The 18,080-nt window shown below is 41.1% G+C and overlaps 2 protein-coding genes across 3 annotated transcripts in view; one reads left to right on the top strand and one right to left on the bottom strand.

Moving 5' to 3' along the window:
• Positions 1-18,080, bottom strand: part of EFCC1 (EF-hand and coiled-coil domain containing 1) — a 61,303-nt gene that overhangs the window by 12,039 nt on the left and 31,184 nt on the right. For both annotated transcript variants that reach the window (XM_055805599.1, XM_055805600.1), the window contains exons 3-5: positions 10,348-10,490; positions 6,999-7,131; positions 6,514-6,679 (exon numbers count right to left, since the gene is read on the bottom strand). In XM_055805599.1, coding sequence (XP_055661574.1) covers positions 6,514-6,679; positions 6,999-7,131; positions 10,348-10,490 — 442 coding nt within the window. The remainder of the gene's footprint in view (positions 1-6,513; positions 6,680-6,998; positions 7,132-10,347; positions 10,491-18,080) is intronic.
• The window catches only part of CFAP92 (cilia and flagella associated protein 92 (putative)), an 89,149-nt gene continuing 71,070 nt past the window's right edge, over positions 2-18,080 (top strand). The window contains 2 exon segments of the mRNA XM_055805205.1: positions 2-6,319; positions 8,626-8,721. The gene's annotated coding sequence lies outside the window, so the exon portion shown is untranslated.

Below are 18,080 nucleotides of genomic sequence, written 5' to 3'. Positions count from 1 at the left end.
AATGACACAGGAAATTAAAAGCACTGGAGCTTTTCCCTTTTTTTCCCAATAATTGCAAAGCTAAGTTTTCCCCCTTATCTGATAAATGTCAGTTTACTCCAGAAGATTCTCTTGAAAGGAGGTAGACATTTCTGTAACATACCACATAAAGCGAAGAATCAACAGTTGCTAGGAAATGCGTGCTTTGCTCTTGTGCATAATGGCAGTTCATTAAACGCTGGATGCAAGCACATTCGTATATATATGAATAAAATTCAGAAATTTTAAATACCAGCATTACTATTTCAGTTTTCTAATCTTTTGCGTTCCTGTCATCCTCTACATATGCGTGCCCTCACCAATGTAATCATGTCTTTGTCTTGCAACTCCTGCATATCAAACATCTGTACATGCAGTGAAACAAGAAGGTAATTAGCTACTTTCAAGTATTTTGGCTTTAAAAAAAAAAAAAAGTGCCTTAAGGAAAGAAATTTAAGATTCTGGTTCTGCAAAACACACACTGGCCTGTGTGTTTGGTCAATCATTGGTTTGCAGCTAAGCACAGAAAAGTCTGGATTTAACAAGACTTTTTGAACAGTACAGAAATCCCAGGCAGGAGGGGTCTCCCCAGACCTGGACCTTCCAAAGCTGGGCTGGCCTGTCAGTTGTCTCAGACCTTCCTGTGAAAAAATGGTCAGGATTTTAAATGTTGCTTTTGTTTCCATGCAAAATCTAAGTGACTTAGTTCGAACCACAAAGCTGCTGCACCATTTGCAAAAGTAAATGCCTTCCAAGCCTGTTGCAGGTATGTGGCCAAGCTGCTAAAAAGAGCCTGAAAAGCATTCCTTGGAAAATATGTCATTTAGATATTAATTTTGGACCTTTGAAAGCACTGACAGATTTCAGGTTTATTAATAGAAGTGAACTTATTTCTCAGTCATTACTGTGCTCAGCATTCTGAATTGTTACCATTTTGCAATTTGTTGTTGCAAGCACAATCTAAATATATTAATATTACAGGGAGAAACAAAATCATGTGGGGTAAATGCCAGATTGGCTGGCTCTGTTAATCCCTTTTTGTTGTCATCTTTTCTCTTATTGCAGTTTTAGAAATAACTAAGAGCAGAGTTGAACTCAAAAGGGTGAAGGCCTTAATATACACAGTATTTAATAGATTTTTTTGGGGCAGAATTTTGTATCCTAGTGAATTTTAATATATGGCAAGGAACTCCAGTTCCCTAAAACACAAGTGTCATCAGAGTGAAAAAAGAAAACAATCCTTGATCCACACCCAGTCTTCTAGAAGGTCGTTTGAGTTTCTGACAGTGCTAATAGTACATATTAGCTGGTGCTTATTCCCCTGTCGGTGGAAATCAGCCTGTTCCATTAGCTCTCCGTGAGCTTTGCCCTGTGAGGCACTCCAGCTCCACTGAGCTGTACAACAACTACAGAAGTCTGGACCACTTAATCTGGTCCATCTGCCAAACAATGATTTCAGCATCCCTGTCTGAACACTGCTTCTAGATGAATAGACTAACATTTTCCTGTATGGAGAGCCAACTTTGTTACCACCAATGTGTCAGCAGTCCAGCCGAGACCTAACAAATACTCAGAGGCTGTGGGAGGTCTTCAATGAATTAAACATGTGGTTTTCTTTATTATATTGGAGATTGCCTCCACGTTGTAAATGCCACCTGGCATAGCTAGGTACTAAATACATGAAGTAGCTGTGTTCCCCTGTACAGCTGAAGCGGTGTCACACCAAGTAACAGAGAGGTAAAAAGGTAATTATTTTTAAGTGTAGAAGGGACTTTCCCAATATGCAATTAGACAGATGCTTATGGAAATTCATAACAGGTGCCCATCTATCCTGGTCCTGCACCCCTAACATCACTTATCTGCTGCTTTCAGCTGCTGCTTTCATCGTGCTGGCAAAACTGCCGCCCTTGGAAAGCTGCACAGGGCATCCCCTGTCCCCTGCCGGGTGTTCCTGAAAGGCTGAGCTGTGCAGTGAGTCTCACACACAAACGGCAATAGGAGAAGTCCAAACTTTTCTCTTTAGCATACACGCCACTCGAGTTCCCCACAGCTGTCTAGCGTCACAACCAGCTGCTTGGTTTGCACAGACAGCACAAGCAATACGCTTAGCCCAGAGGGCCACTACTCGTACTTGGACGCCGCATTTTGTTGCTACTACCGCCTCTTTTCCCTCTTCATTTTGACCGCTCCTACAAAGCCCTTTTTGCTTCCATTTCCTACGCAGTAGTAAGTAAACTGCTTTCCACAGCACTTCTGCCTTAACAACCACTTTGTCATCTATAAGGATGCTGATCTCCTGATGCCTTTGGTTCATTGATGCACAGGGGTATGCCGCCTTTGTCTTCTTATTTTGCTTGAAGACGGTGGCTCAGTGCCCCATTCTCCCAAATTGTTTTCCCTAGCTAGGTTACATCTAGCACCTGTTGTTTCCTTAACATTTGCATTGAGGTAATGATGGTAGTTAAGCATAAGTTATTTTTAAAACCTAGATACTGAGGAAGGATGGTCAGTAGTTAAGTCACCGGGCTCAGAGGGGAGAGGGTTTTGTTCTTAGCTTTGGCAAAGTCCCTCAGCAAAGCCTGATTTTGGGTTTGTGCCTTGCTTGTGAAATGGAAATACTGCTTTGCCAAACACCAGTTTTGAGAAGTCTGCTGCTGACAGCCAGCCCTCTTATGAAAGGGGAGAATGCCACGGGGAAAATGTGAGCACTGGAGTGGTGTGCACAAATATATCTAGGACAATGAATAATCAATATGCATAAATCCCTTAAGGAATGTAAGAGAAAATAATTCTATCCTCTCTTCCACAGAAATTAAGGAGGCCTTCACATTCGAGCCATTTTTCCATGAACCTGAGAAACGTTGGCAAAGTGGGAAGGAAACAGTAACAGAACAGCAGGACGAAGTGCTGAACCGTGCTGTGCAATTTATCTTCTGAATTGTTCCCCTTCAAAGGACCGGAGGGTGGCAAACAGAGCACCAGTTCTTAGAAGAGGCTGCAGAGATGATCTGAGGAACAGCACATCCCCTCGAGAGTATCAGTAATTCTGTCAGGCAAATTGATTGGAACTGTAATCGAGGAGGGACTTGGTGAATTCATAGATGAACATAATGGAGAATCTATTCGATTTCTTTGAAAGGGCCTATGAATATATATGGATAATGTTAATTCAGTCGATAGAGCATATTTCAAATCTGAAAAAAAGCTTTTGATAAGATTCATCACCACAGACTCAAAATAAAAGGAAGAAAAGGTAATTGCCACATGGCAGCAGCACAGATCCTGCCATGGACTTGCAGTGGCTAAAAGGTGGGATGGGGGCAGAGCACAGAGTGACCAGGGCTGAAGGTTTCACAGTGGAGGGAGATAATCCTTAGGGTCTCACAAGGAGCTGGGTTCAGACCTCAGCTCTTCCTCATATTCATAAAGGGTTTTTAAAAAAAGCTGAATGTGAAAGTGTGTGATTGCTCTCAATAGTGTTTTTTTGGGGGTAATCAAAACTAAAAGTGCCTGTGAAGAATTACAGCAGGTGTTCATGATACCGAATAGATAACGGCAATCAAAGATCAGGTGAAATTCAGTGTCACCAAGGCAAAGTAAGGCATGCAGGACAGGTATGCAATGTTGCATATATGCAGCGATGACGACTGCCACTGGAGAAGGAGATCTAGAAAAGCTGTAATTAAAAAAAAAAAAGTAATCTCCTGAAGGTACTGCTCAGTGGGCAGCAGGGATCAGAAGGATGCATGCCAGGACCTATTAGAAAAGGAACTGGGGACAAACCAGAAACTATCATTGTGCCACGAAGGGCTTGCATTTGAATACTAAGCACATTTTCAGTTGTTCTCATTCGAAAAAGGTAACTGCTTGAAAAATACATGGAAGAATAAAACAGAATAACAGAAGTAAGTAATGGTTTCTGTACCAAGAGAGCTGAGGCAGACTAGGAATGGTGATAACCCAGGCAGTAATTCTGGTAGTAAAAGTCTTTAAATTTGTATTACAAGAGAAAGATCAGTTGCTGATTCCGAAGCACAAAACCAAGGTGACAGTAGATGATCAGGCAGAAGATTTAGAGCTAAGAAAAATAAATCCTCAAAACCTGTTCCTTTTGAACTTTTATGTGGAAGTCCTTGCCCTGAGATACCAAAAACATTACTAGCTTTAAAGAAGGGAAAGGTGAATTCACAGTAAATAGCTCTAATACTGGCCATTAAACACGATACTCCCTGCAACGTCCAGTTCAAGATGTGTCTGTCCATAGTGTATTGTGCACCAGGCGAGTAATACCAGGAGGAAAATCCTCTGTCCTGTTTCTCATTGCTTTGCTCTAACCAACTGCTGTTTGCCATCAGATGGGTGAGATCAGGATGAACTTTTCATCTGACCCTGTATGGCAGGTCATAAACTCATTGTCTTTTTAATTAAGCTGGCAGATTGTACGCAAGCTTTTAGAAAAAATAATTGGCCTTTCTTTGCAACATTACACTTGGCAGTGTATCGCTGTTTTTAGAATTCACTCATGCTTTCTCCATCTATTATCACCAGGTCCTGACACCTTCACCACCCTGTCTTCAGCAGAAACCATTTTTAAATGTTCAGTTGATGGAGAGCAGAACTTTCTAGATATGACAAATATCAGAACTCTTTCATCCTCTGGTTTTACAAGTCTTAGATTGAAGCAATTGTTAATCAGTATTTGAGAGTGTAGCTCTTCCCTTGCTTGTCGAGCTTGTTACTTGTTAGCTTTGTTGTTATTTGTCTGATTTTCAGCATTGAGCAGGTCCAAACAGGAGCGTACCGAACAACGTATAAGGTCGTTTTGTCAGGTCATCAGAGAAAGTGTTCTTGGTGATTTATTTATTTAGCCTATATATTTATTTGCAAGTTAGATGAGAGAGAGCCTTTCTCAGTCTTCCTGTTTGCTTTGTGCTGATTATAGAACAGTCACCTTTTTGAAAGGATTTACTTATTACTTGGCTGTCTATTTTGTGGCATCAGAAAAAAAATACCTATAACTGCGCACAAGATACAAATGCTGGCTAAATAAAAGTTAGAGGGTAATGCAATGATTCATCCTACTGATTTTAAATTAATGTTGCATTGAGTTAGCACTGTCTTATTCACCTCCCTGCTTGTCCTTAAATCAAGAGCAACAGACTCCATTTTTGTCCTGGAATCTTGTATTAATCTATAGATAATGGTACTTTTCTGAACAAGGTGCACAGAACTAATATCCATCAGCAGAGATTGAAAAGAAGGCAATACGATACTGCAGAAGAAGATGAGTACCTCTGAATGGAGAAAAAAAACAAGGAGAAGAAGAAAATGGCACTATCTACAGGAAGGTAGTTCCTTCCATAGGTAAAAGAATAAACGTAGTTTTTTATGTGGGTTGAGGCTAAGCTGTATAGAGAGCAGCTCTGTGTTGCTCTAAGGAGCATTACAGGAATAAATTGTCCCCGAATACTGCAAATTGTGTAAGACACAAATATGATTTTATTCTGGTTTTAATTTTGTTTCTTCACAAGTAAACTCTTTCATTTAACCTAGTCAAGAAGGAAAATGACACGAAATACTGATAAAAATCAGAGAACAGCAACATGTAAAGTGGTTGAGTATTTCACTCCTACTTCAAATAGTCTACTGATTGATATAATCCTTCCAGAACTACTGAAATCTTTACGCTCCTTTGAAAGAAGGGGTATAAAATACTGACCAAGCGCTAACTGAACCTTAAGACAAAGCAGGCCAAAGAAATGCATATGGTGCATTATTTTTGTTTCAGAGAAAGATCGCTAACGTTAAATCCGTGCCCACCTGTGGCTGATGTTATAGTAAGCTTACGTGGGACTAAGAGGATACTGCACTGGGGCTTTTAATTACTGTGGTTATAACCTCTGCTGAAGGGAAGTTGAACATGCTGCTAAGCCTGAGAACTAATTGGTTTTTTTATTTGTAAACATATCTGTCTGAGCCTGGGAACCAGTTAAACTGGATGATTTCCTCCAGAGGATTTCAAACCAGAGAGCCCCTGCACCTCAGCCGGCTGGAGGGATTCATTGAAACGTTTCAGCGCTCCCAGAGGAGCTGGATGTCTGAGGACATGAGGATGTTCCATCCACAGCCCAGGAACCGCTGCAAGCTGCCTTTGGTAACCCTACGGCTAGCGTGCCCCCTTGTCCGTGGGGGATCACTCCCAGCACCAGTGGCCATGTGAAACAATTTAAATGAAGGACAGTACGAAGAGCCTGCCCGGTGGGCGGCGTGCATCTCACCCCGCAAACACATGGAATTTCAGGTAGGAACCAGACTAGCAACGTGGGTGTTCCAGGAAAGCATGAGATGTTTGAGCTGACAAACTAATGGCACAGTCAGAAACATCAGCAACAGAGAGCAGAATGGCCGGAATATAATATAAATGCATATGTATATAAATGCAACTACTTAAAGATACATAAATAAGTCTTTCACACTCAGCTTGGCACCTGTTACCTCTTCCATATTTGTTTCCAATTTTTTCACTTCGTGCCCTTTAAGCTCAAGCTGTTCAGTCAGTTGTGTGATTCTGTCTGCAAGCTCCGCAGGGGCTGCTTCGTAGCCATCGGTGTTGGTGGTCTCTAAATAAGACATTAGCTTTTTCCACATTTTTTCATCACATCTAGATAGACATTAAAAAAAAAAAAAAGGCAGTGAAAGCTCATGATGAAGGTCTGTGTTTGTAAAAGCCAGTTTTCCTGCAAAACGCTTGGCAGCACAGATGACAGGTTAAGTGTCGTAGGTGACATGGGTCAGGGTTAGGTGGGAACACCCAGCACGTTGCTCCCCATGAGCTGTGAGGGATGGCCCGCTGATTTTGCTGTATAGTATTACTGCTCCTTACTGCAGGCATGATGCCTTCAGGTCAAGAAATAATCTTTGCAAAGCCAAAGCCGTAACAATTGCAAAGACATCAAATAGCATTAATCTTTGGTACCTACCCACTGCCACAGCAAGGGAGCTTGGCCAATCTTTTCTTCATTTGGTCCACCTGGGCTGGCTGGTCTCCCGCCCACTTCTCCTCCTCTTCATCAGAGGCAGCCTGGCCTTCCACCGAGCGGAACAGCTGATCCTCTGCTCGAGAAACCAACAACCACTTAGCAGCAAACCAACAACCCTGAGGTGCTGTAGCTGTGGCAAATTAAGCTACGGAGACAGAAAGAAGCGAGTTTAAAACCCCCAGTGAAACAGAGGATGGGGTCCTTCAGCATCCATGGAAAGGGGTTTAAAGCTGAGGTGAGGGACCCTCTGCAAATTGTTATTGCACGAGTCTTGAATACTTCAGCACCTTCTTGCAGGTAACTTGCGGGTATTTAATTTCAATTCTCTTTTGCCCTTCTGGTAATTATAACATAAGGGTAAGTGTGATGGATCAGTGTGCTATTGGGGTGGGGGCAATTATTCTTCATGTACACAACTGAATGTACGCTTTTCAAGAGGGGTGGGAAACCACTGTGCTGTGTAAGATTTTTTTTTTTTTTTTTTTGCATGGTCATTTTAGTAGCTGAACACATACTCAGAATGCAGGAATTTGATATAAACATTCTCTAATTCATTCCCTTACTATGTCTTTTAGGGACAGTAATTTTGATATATAAACGTAATATTAGACCCATAGCTATCTAATGTTTAATTGTTTCACTTTTTACCTAAGCCTAATGTTTCCCCACAGGCCAAATAAATTATGAATGAACTGCCTACAATACATATTTATATACATGTACTGTTACAGTAATACTTGAACTTTTTAGCTGTATCTTATAAAAACTTTTACTGCATTTAACTCCTTTTTATCACAAAAAGATATTTACTGTGACTTAGAGCATTATTGTGGTGCCTGTAACTTACTGGGAGTCTTTTGAATCCTTGAGCACACGAAAAGCAGCGCTCACACCTGCATTCTGAACACTTGGTTTGAGCTGACATCAGGTTAAGCTAATGTCAATGTGATTTTAAATTTTATAATGACTGACCTTACTCACAGGTTTAGTGAATTCTAATGGAGTGTTCAAGCCAAATGCTGTTATTCCTTCAAATATTGAAACACGTGACCTTAGTGGCACCATGAGTGGTGTGCAGGTTCAGCTGGGCAGGCCACCCGGCTGGGGGCAGCTGTGCTGTGCCAGTGACCTCCCTGTCACAGTGCTCCACAGCGAAGGGACGTGGCATGCTGTGGGTTTCTTTTTTTTGGGGGGGGGTGGGGGTGTTGGTGTTGGCTTTTTTTATTTTATTTTTTAAATTTTAATTAACACTTGGCATATGCTTGTAAATGCAGTTTTCATTCCAGTAGCATTCAATGTGCCTAATTTATAGCTTATCATGTTCGGTAATTTATTGCCTAAGCAGGGACAAAGCTTCATTGCACGCAGTATTGCTCCTTAATTAGAGAATGAATGGCTGTGTTTTCATGGCAATGCTTTCCCTGGACAAACTGATTTATTAAAGCGTTTTGTTTCCATGAGGCTGTGCATGGCCAAAACAAACAAACAAACAAGACTTTCTGTTTGCAATCTGTGATACATTAGTAGTGAACTTTTTTTCCTATCATCATTTATTTTCTTGCCATAGGTTTTCAAAGGGATAACAAGCAGAGTTTATAACTGTTGTGGCAGCCATGAGAACAGATCACGCAATGCTATGGATTCCTTACAGAGCTCCAGACTGGTATGTTTAATCCAGTAAATTAACTGCAGCATCTGGCACAGCAGATGCTTAGATTAGGGTTTTTAAAAATGGAGGAAAAGGTGTGTGAATTTCAAATGGTCTTCATGCAACGATATCAGAGATGTTCATAATGCTTCCCTGCACACACACACGCAGGAATATCCTCTGCTTTGACGGAATGTGTATGCTAAAGAGACTATCTTTTATGTTCCCCTTGTAGATTATCATTAGCAGGACTGGAAACTAGAGAGGGAAAGCAAAACTTCTTATGCAAACATAAAGTCAGTGTTTTATTGAAGTTCTTCTACTAAGCTAATATTTAAAAAATATTTGGTCGGTAGAATCATAGAACACTTTATTGTTGTGATATTTATTTAACTTTCTGAGTTATTTTTTTCTTTTATGCCTAAGAAATCCTTTTTTATTTGGTGGAATGCTTTTTTGCATTTTTAAATCTATAAGCACAAAAATTTTTTTGTTTGAAAAGCTTTTGCTAAAAAGCTGCTTGTACTTGAAACATGGACGGTGTAGGTTAGATGTGGAAGCTACCTTTGAGCTGGCAAATTGTCTGATCTGATAAAAACATTTGTAAAAGCAGGTTTATTTTGCAAGTCTAACCACATGGAGAATGTGCTACAATGACCATTGTGTTTATATGTTGTTCTCATGCCGAAGCAGCTGCTTGCCAGCTCCATTCAATCCATACCTAAAACCTGATGTTTTGACACTAGGTACAGTTCTCCAGCCTGCAGTGAAGATGCCCAATTAACAGTTAAGTACTGTTAAAGTCAGATTAATGTTTTTGTCCTCTTTGAAGTAGATATGTCAAAGAAAAAATAAATCACTGAAGGTAAACCAAACTTACTAAACTTTGCATTAGTCTGCTTGGCATGTAAACCACTATCAGGGGTGAGGGGAAGAAGTTTGGCTTCCAAGACTGCTATCATAAATGTCTTTCATTACTGCAGCTAAATGACCCCCCTCCTGAAAAACTGCTGTCTCTGAGAGCCCTTGACACCGTAGGCTCTACAAAAGCCTACTCAAGGTCATTGATAGTGAGAGCCAGCCTTGGCAAACCCAGTGATTTTTATTTATTTATTTTTTTTAGAAGGCTTTCAAAGAATGCTTCATGCTGCCCCATGAGAAATTGCACGTGTGCAATGTTATGCCAGGAGTTAACGTCACATGTGTGAAACAGGTTGGACCTTCTCAGAGTTACTGTGGTGGCCAGGGTGTTCCCAAAGAGTGGGGGACTGTACAGAATATTAACTGCAAAGAGTTTCCTTGGAAATGGTTTTGTATGGAGTTCTCATTTCTTTGTAAATAAAAACTCAGAACTTCAGCTTTTTAAGCTAGGAAAAAGGTTTTGGTGAGGTGAAATCATATTGGAAAAAAGCAGTTTTAAATCATAGCTTGAAGTGATAAGTTCAGTCTTTTATTAAATGTAAAATTATGTGGGGAGTGAGAATTAGAAAGCTGGGATACTACCTTTTGTTTAGGTCTAGGATTTCAAGATTCACTAGGATTGGTGTGTGGATTTGCTGGGTTGATATTTACATTGGGTTTTCTGCTGAGGATGTTACAAATCGCTGAGCACATAAAGTAGTTGGGTACTGGGTTTGATACCGTTCTCGGAAATCCCGGCTCCGCCAGTGGGAGGCCGTCGGTCTTCAGGCACGGCCAGGGGGTATCTCCCCCCTGCTGGGGCTGCTCCCTCCCTCTGCTCCAGGCTGCTTCGGGGGGGGCGCTGGCATCTCTCCATTTCTGACCTGGAGAAGAAAAGCACAGCAAAGTGGACTTGAGGAAACTTGAAAACCCAAGACAAATGGGCACGGCATAGCACGTGAGTGAATGTGAATGCAATTGCTGGGACTCTGTGGAAGAGCAGGGGTGTATTTACCTTCAGCACCTGCAAAATCGAACCCCTGAGGGCTGCATTCGCTTGCTTCAGAAAGAATCAAAGCAAGGTGGGTTTCAGCTGTTCTTTAGGTTGTAAAAGCTAAACGCAGCTTTTAGTTCAGGTCAAAGACTTCTAGAAACTCTATATGGGAACAGCCTACTCTGGCCACAAACTTTCCCTTTTCCACCGGCGGTGACAGGGCAGTACATGCTTCATCTTCACTGTGGCACCATAGCGCCACAGCCAGGGTACCAAGTCGTGCATCTGGTCACTTGGATGCGTACTCTGACTGAGAAATGTCGGGCAGTTCTCATCTAAGTCTTCTGAGCACTGAAGATGAAGCAGTGTCAGAGACTGAAAAGGTAAAAAGAACGATGCATACGCAGCGATACATCTGAAAGTGACTTACAGGTAAGAAGCATCTTGGTAACGGGCTTCTGAATTGCTGACCATCTCATTTGAAATGGTGTATTTCTCTGAGTAGAATGTAGAGGATATGACATCTGTGTGTTTTAAAGGAAATGGGCTCTCAAGGGATGCCACTGAGATCAAATAATGTAACTGATAAATATGGGTCTTTAAACTTGCCAGCAAAATGTATCTTTGAAAGAAGCAATTTAATTCAATGAAGGGCAGTGATTGTTCAGACTGAGGAATTTATAGTTACCTAAATGGACGGCCCTGGGCGAGTACCTTCAAGGAAATTCAGGGTAGCACATGTAAATGTATTCTGGAATTTTCCTCTAACATGTAGTTGAGTTGAAAATGTTCCAACCCAAGCATGTAAGACAGTACAAGTCATTGCGTATAGTAAAAGGGGTACTTCCACTGTACACGAAACAAAATCTAACAAATTGAATAATATAGATTTATCTTCTAACAATATAATTAAATACTATGTTTTGGTAAGAATGGGAGTGGAATGTGAAATGTCAGTCATGAGTCCATTATAGCTACTGCTTCTTTTTGTTGGAATACATTTGGTTTGACTCTCCTACCTTCCATTTCATAGGGATGTACCAAAAGACAGTATCACTGTTTTAGAGGAAAAACAACGGAATTATGCAATGTAGTTGACTGAAGAAAATTAATTCAGACACTCCCATTTACATGCAAAGTAGTAAACGGGGTCTGTGAAATAGAAAGGCAACACATAATACTGAATTTATTTTAGGAGTCTGGTTTTCCCACACGATATACATATGTAACTTAATTCCATAAAATGTTGCTAAAATCAGAGCTATGGAGAATTTAAGAAATGAGACCTTTATAATGTAGTAAGAAACTCATAGTTACATTGGAAAAATAGAAGTTTGGTATATCAATTTATACATGTAAGGCTTATATCAGACATTTGCCAAGGTAGGAACAAGCTACCTGTCAGGTATCAAACTGACCACCAAGTCCAGTCCATTTCAAGCTTGTGCACGTTACACATGTATGTTGTGTAATGTGTTCTATAGGAACTATATAGTATTACATTTCCATTGCTTCCTTTTTCACTATTTAGAAAGTTTACTTTCAATAGTTACATAGGGTATTTTCCTATTTAGACCACAGAAAAATGTGGTTATTCCTTTCCTAGCAGGAGCTGTTGTGTAGGTCACAAAGAAGCTGTATGCAGAAGACATCTAACCAAATTCAGGAGTTTTATAGGAAATTAAGTTTCCTCCACATTCTTCCTAAGATTAGTTGTGGTCTGGTGAATATTGTTTAATGGGTGAAGTACAAGGAATGTTCAGTCTTCAACAAAAAGAGTTAAAACACTCAGCAATTGGTCCTACTGAAACAAGTTGTGTAATGTGGATTTTTGTGCAAATCTTCTGAAGGCTTCCTGCCTGTAAATTCAACCCCTGCTACAAACAGGACTTCAGATGTAGTAATAGAAAAGCTGATGCCAAGTTGGAGCCAAGTATTGCAGAGAGCTCTTGTTTAATCCAACACAGCTGCTGTCAGCTCCTGAACCGCACCAGTACTAGTTCCCTTGTTGCTTGTGGAAGTATACTAAGTAAATAAGATCATGAATTTAACAACAGAAGTCAATATTTCAAAATATCTCCAGGGACAGTAGCTGAGGTAAACCATGCTTAGGAACCAGCCCTTACTTTACCCCCTTGAGTAGAGCTGACTGGCTAAAAACTAATGACATATTTCATTTATGGTATTATTTATCTTAGCAACAATTTGATTTCCTGTAAAGTCAAGGGAAATAGCAGTCCCCAGAGTGGAGCCTGGCTAGTCACTTAGCTTCATTAGTTCTGGAAAAAATAATTATGGGGTAGTGCACAAAAAGCAGTGTTAAGCTCGGGCATTCAAAACGGGGCTCCTGGAAGCATCACAGAGCTTCGGTGTTCTGGGCAGTTACTGTGGGTAGAGTAGTATTCCCTTTCATGAGAACAGCATGCTTCAGAAAAAGAAAATGTAACAATTTCCTTCATTTTAAGGCAAAAATACTTTGGAGTCTGGTGCTCAATGAGGAACCTTTACTATTTCTTGAGGGCTGTAGCTGGCATGCAGATCGTTCTCTTAGTTTTGAGCTGCAGTCTGCTTTAGATCTGTTTGGATTTCAGAGATTTCTACAGCTCGCATCGTACAGAGATGTTGGCGTTTTGGTGGATATTCGTTGTACTCTCAAAGCTGGTTGAGACTTTAACCCATAAAACATGGAGAATTAAAATCTTCTATGGCAGAAGGGGGTAAATGCTGTGATGATTAATGGGAGAGCAGCTGGTGGTGGTGACTCCCTACGTCTGGCAGCCTGGTTCCAATCCATCTTGCAGTCCAAGGAGCATGAGGAAGTCTGGTGGGAAAACCAGCCCTTCCCATCTAATTCAGAACTTAGAATAGCAGACTCCCTCTGTTCAGATGAGATTCGAGACAGACCTAAATAATAGCTTTTACCTCTCTGTAGTTCTTGCAAGGGAACTTGCAATTAGTTGATGATATAATCAGTTTGTACTTTGTGTTCTTTAGTAATTTTCTTGAGAGGACTTCATCAGCGCGCTCTTAATGTGGAGAAATTGAGGGAGCCGTGGAGATGCCATGTCTTGTTAGGTCTTTCTGCCCAACATATTGATGAAAGACAGCCATGTCTGTCTCCTCTGGAGATGTTCACTGGGAAACTAGAAAGAAATGTAAGTTTTCAGCAAGGGTCTTCAGACACAGGTGCTCCAGAATTTAAATCTTTGTTCTGGCACAGGCTCCATCATTTGCATCAAATTGCATTGTGCCTTAGTTTCCCCAGCAGAAGAAATATTGCAAAGTTTGTGGACCTTGCACTCTAAATAAAAAGTCAGCACAGATTACGATGTGGTGTTGTTTTCTAGAACCATATGTGGGAATTATTTCGAGATGTTTAGGAACGGGGCATATTTTAAATGTGTGTGAAGGAACATGTGGCCAGACAAGCTGGAATTTCAGACCTTGTCTATGCCAGATAAAAATGAAGAAAAAAGCAAGCAGCAGTGTGAGTTGATACAAAGTCTCCAATGTGTGTTTGGGTTTTTAAATTTCTGTATTTGATCATCTATATATAATGTCCAGGATCCGCTGGAAATAACAATATTGGAAATTTGTTGTTTTGGTGCATCTTGGCAGGGGTCCGGTGTGGTGCTGGGCACTGATTTATCCACAGGAGTGACCAGGGAAGGTGATGGGAAAGGACAGGACCAACAGCCTAGTGACAGAGGGAAAGGGAGGGGGGCTGTCCTGGGCCAGGGTTCCAAAGGAGGGGTGTATAAACACAGCTGGCTTTCATTCGTGTCATCCAAAACCAGTTTAAGGCAATAACCTGCCAAGGCTGGTGCCAAAGATCAAGGGGCAGAGCCAGAGATCTCTGGCTATACAGAAGCTGTGGCAGGGAAAGGGGGCTGCTAATGCTGCTCACGTAGCTGCAAGGGCAAACTTAGCATTCCTTTAAACTCAACTAGAAACTAAACATGAGATGGATTGAAGAAGTTTCTAATTAGAAATGGTGCCCAGAAGCTCTAGCGTTAAGGATACTAATGAAGCTTGGTCTATTGGAAGAAAAGGGCTGTTTCCTCCTCTGAATTTTGCCATCTGTACCGGATCCTACATTCACTTTGGAGGATACTTCAGATTTCTGACTGGAAAGAAAAGTTCTGCTTTTTGGTCTTTGAAGCAGATGCAGCCAAACGGTACAGAAGGCTGTCTCTTAGGGCTGCTTCATGCTCCTTAGTTCATGTATTGAAGTACAGAGCGTTTCATCCCCCTTACCGAGTGATGGAGGCAAGGATGGAGCCATGGTGGTGCTCTTGGGTAGCAGGACAACACCACACCATGACCTCCTGACTTCTCATCATGTGACTTAACCACTAGGTCACGTTTTTCCCCTGTCTGGGAGCTTTTTATTTAATGCCAAATGTGATTTTCAAGTGGCAGAGGTTTCAGGGTTTGAAGAGGAGCATAACGAGAGGCCAGCTGCTATGCTTTCGCTGTCATGGTAAATGCTATAAAGGAGGAATCTTCACTCATTCTGAAACCTGGGTTTAATTCTCTTCTCATTAGTATTCATACAACATTGTATGGGTCTTCATAGATAATAAGAAGAGTGAATAAACAGCACGTTTGTTTAGGGCGAAGATCAGAGGGGGACGCGGTGCTGAAGACGCCTGGGAAGCGCTGGTGTAGGGTGCAGCGCGGCAGGGCTCCCATGGAGACGGGCAAACAGCCCCCATCCATCTGGAATTCTTTGTGCTGAGGATAATGGGCAGCTGAAGAGAAGGAAAATTGAAGAGGGGAGAGTTTGCAAAGTACTGGACCTTAACGTAATGTCCATGACTAATTGGCTTTTAATTGGCTCTCCTGTTATTGTTATGGAAACTTCTAACTGCAGCAAAACCCACCTGCTTCTGGTGCTAAACAAATCTTTAACTTCAATAACTCCAGACTAATCATAAAATAACTCTGAGGAATTATTTAGCTTCACATTCATAGATCTTTAACTAGTCTCTTTTAAAAGAGAATTACTTGGAGCAGATCAGACAGCTGTGTGAATAGGTACATTGCTCTAAGTATAGTTATACAAACCAAGCTATACTTTTAGAAGTGTATGACTTGTGTTTGTTAAAGGAGGTGTGATTTATTTTTTTATCTTTTTATTATTATTTTTGTACTATTTTACCCAAACTGTGAGAGTTCAGGGAACTCGGAATGGTTTCTGGTTTGGCTTATCCCATACAGGAGGTTACAGAATTTGGACGGTGTGCATATTTCAATTTATTTTACAACTTTTCATTTAATGTTCAGATCAATATGTTTTCACACTGGACCTAAGTGTCTCTGTAGGTTTTCTGAATACATCTGCCTCTGGTGCTGTAAGCTGTGATTACCTCTCCAACAGAAGTTATATGAATGAACTTTCTGTGATCAATCCAGACTTTAAATGCCTTAATCTCAGGTTTTAAATAGCTCGATCTATAAAGCATTAAATATAAATTTTTGCAAGTATGAATTTTTAGTAGCTGTAATAAAGACAACTAAATATCCTGGTTTAATGCTGAAATAAGGAGAAGTTTGTACTTCAAGAGCCTCTATAATACCAGTTACAGTTCTGGGAGGTGTCCAGTTATTGGCTGATGATTTTTGTTACCTTGCCAAAATCAGCATTCTCTAGGACAGAAATAATTTTGCTGATGGCAATGTGGTTTTTTGCAGAATCTTTCAATCTTTCTGCACGTTGTGTATAAACAGGCAAGTCTTGCGATGGTGCTGTCGGATGCAGCAGAGAGGAGCGGTGTTACACCTTGCTGGCTTGCAGTGCTCTTCCTACGACGATTTGAAACGTTTTTGAGACAACACAAACCTCTGTACAGATGTAGTGAAATTGCAGGATAGTACTGTGCCTTTTATTGTCCACGCTGTCCCATTCCGAAGAACCAATTCTGTAAGCTCAGACTGTTTGGGAGAAATTGTTTTTCAGAAATTAACTACTCTTAGTACAGTCTCTAATGTTTGTTCGCCAGCTGCTTTCTTCTTACTCCACTGCTTAAAACCTGAGATCAGATTAGAAAAATGTTTTTAGAAAAATTTCCTGGGTGGTACTTTGGTGCTTCTGACACTCTCGATTCTCAAAGATTTAGATGCAAAGACCTTCCATTGCATATTGCTTTCCCACTCTGTTTGGATTGAATTTCTCAATTCCAAATGTTTCATAGGCTGTTCTTTTTGGTTTCAGGTAAGCAAAAGTAATAGAAGTAAAGGCTTTTCTAAAAGGCCTTGTATCTTTTTTGTCTGTAGCACTGACTTTAAGAGTTTTGAATCATTGAACATGCTCCAGTCCATGGCCACAAAGAACTATATAAAACTTTGCCAGCAATTGTGAATCTCTGTTTACATCAGGCAAGCTGGCACTGACAGCCACGAGTGGGGTATGGAAGACTGTCCCTTTTGCAGCCTCAGTACGCTCCCTGATAAGGACACTAGCCCAGGGAGTGGTGGCTTTGACATCTAGAAAAGACCAGAGGAGCTTTTGAGGCCTGAAGGAGTACCTAAATACATTTGGAAGAAAACCTCCCTCTTTCTTACTCTCTCTCTCCTTTAGCCCTTGCTTCCTTTCTGCATCTTCTTATACTTGCCTGATCCTATATGCTCAGAGTTGTGCAAGTGCTTGTGCTGTTGTGAACTGGACTTATGAAATGACAGATGTTTAAAATATCTCATCCCTCTGATTTCTGGAGAGACGCTTAGAATTTGGATCAGCGCACAGCCCTAAGAGTTGCATCTTTCAGGGGGTGATGAAATGCAGGGCTGAGACGGGAGCAAGCGGGTGGAGAGCCCTTTTGGTCAGGTTTTACTGCTGCTGGAAACACGCAATTGACTTATACCCCGGATACGTACAGTGGTTAAAATGAGAATTACAGCAAAAGCAGGCTTTAACATGGAATAAGAAAACAGGATTGGGGTAGAGATAAAGGGACAGAAGATGAAATACGCAGAAAAAAAGTGCTTGAGGGCCAGATACTCCCTAATAAAATTTGGGATGCTATGCAAGTTGTTGAAGTCTTGTCATTACTCTCCTATCAGTAAATGTCTGGGAAAACCATCCAGCAATTAGTTTGCACTCCCTCCCCCACTGCAGGTCCGCATGGAGGGTGATAATTTACCGTGCAGTCAGTTGAGGCAGAAATCTATGCAGAGAATGTAGAGAATCTGACCCTGTTGGTGAAAAACACAGATGTCATGACGATCTACCTGATACAAATTTCTGTGTTTTAAGTGTATTTAGTGGTTTGGTTTTTTTAAGCTTCTCAACTTACAAGATGTCAGGAGGGTGCCTTAACCCCTGGAGCACGTGTGTTACAATATGGTTATTGTAAAATCGCAGTCTGTTTTTCCTGTGTGACCTTTACCTCATGGGAGGCAGGGGATGAGCAATTCCTGTGAATGGACAACAACTTTTGAGAGAAGGAAACTTCTGCCAGGAGGTTCCTTTCTCACC

The sequence above is a fragment of the Falco peregrinus genome, chromosome 5, assembly GCF_023634155.1.
Source record: "Falco peregrinus isolate bFalPer1 chromosome 5, bFalPer1.pri, whole genome shotgun sequence".
Lineage (NCBI taxonomy): Eukaryota > Metazoa > Chordata > Aves > Falconiformes > Falconidae > Falco > Falco peregrinus.
The sequence above is the reverse complement of the archived record's forward strand: the minus strand, read 5'-3'. Positions and strand labels throughout refer to the sequence as shown.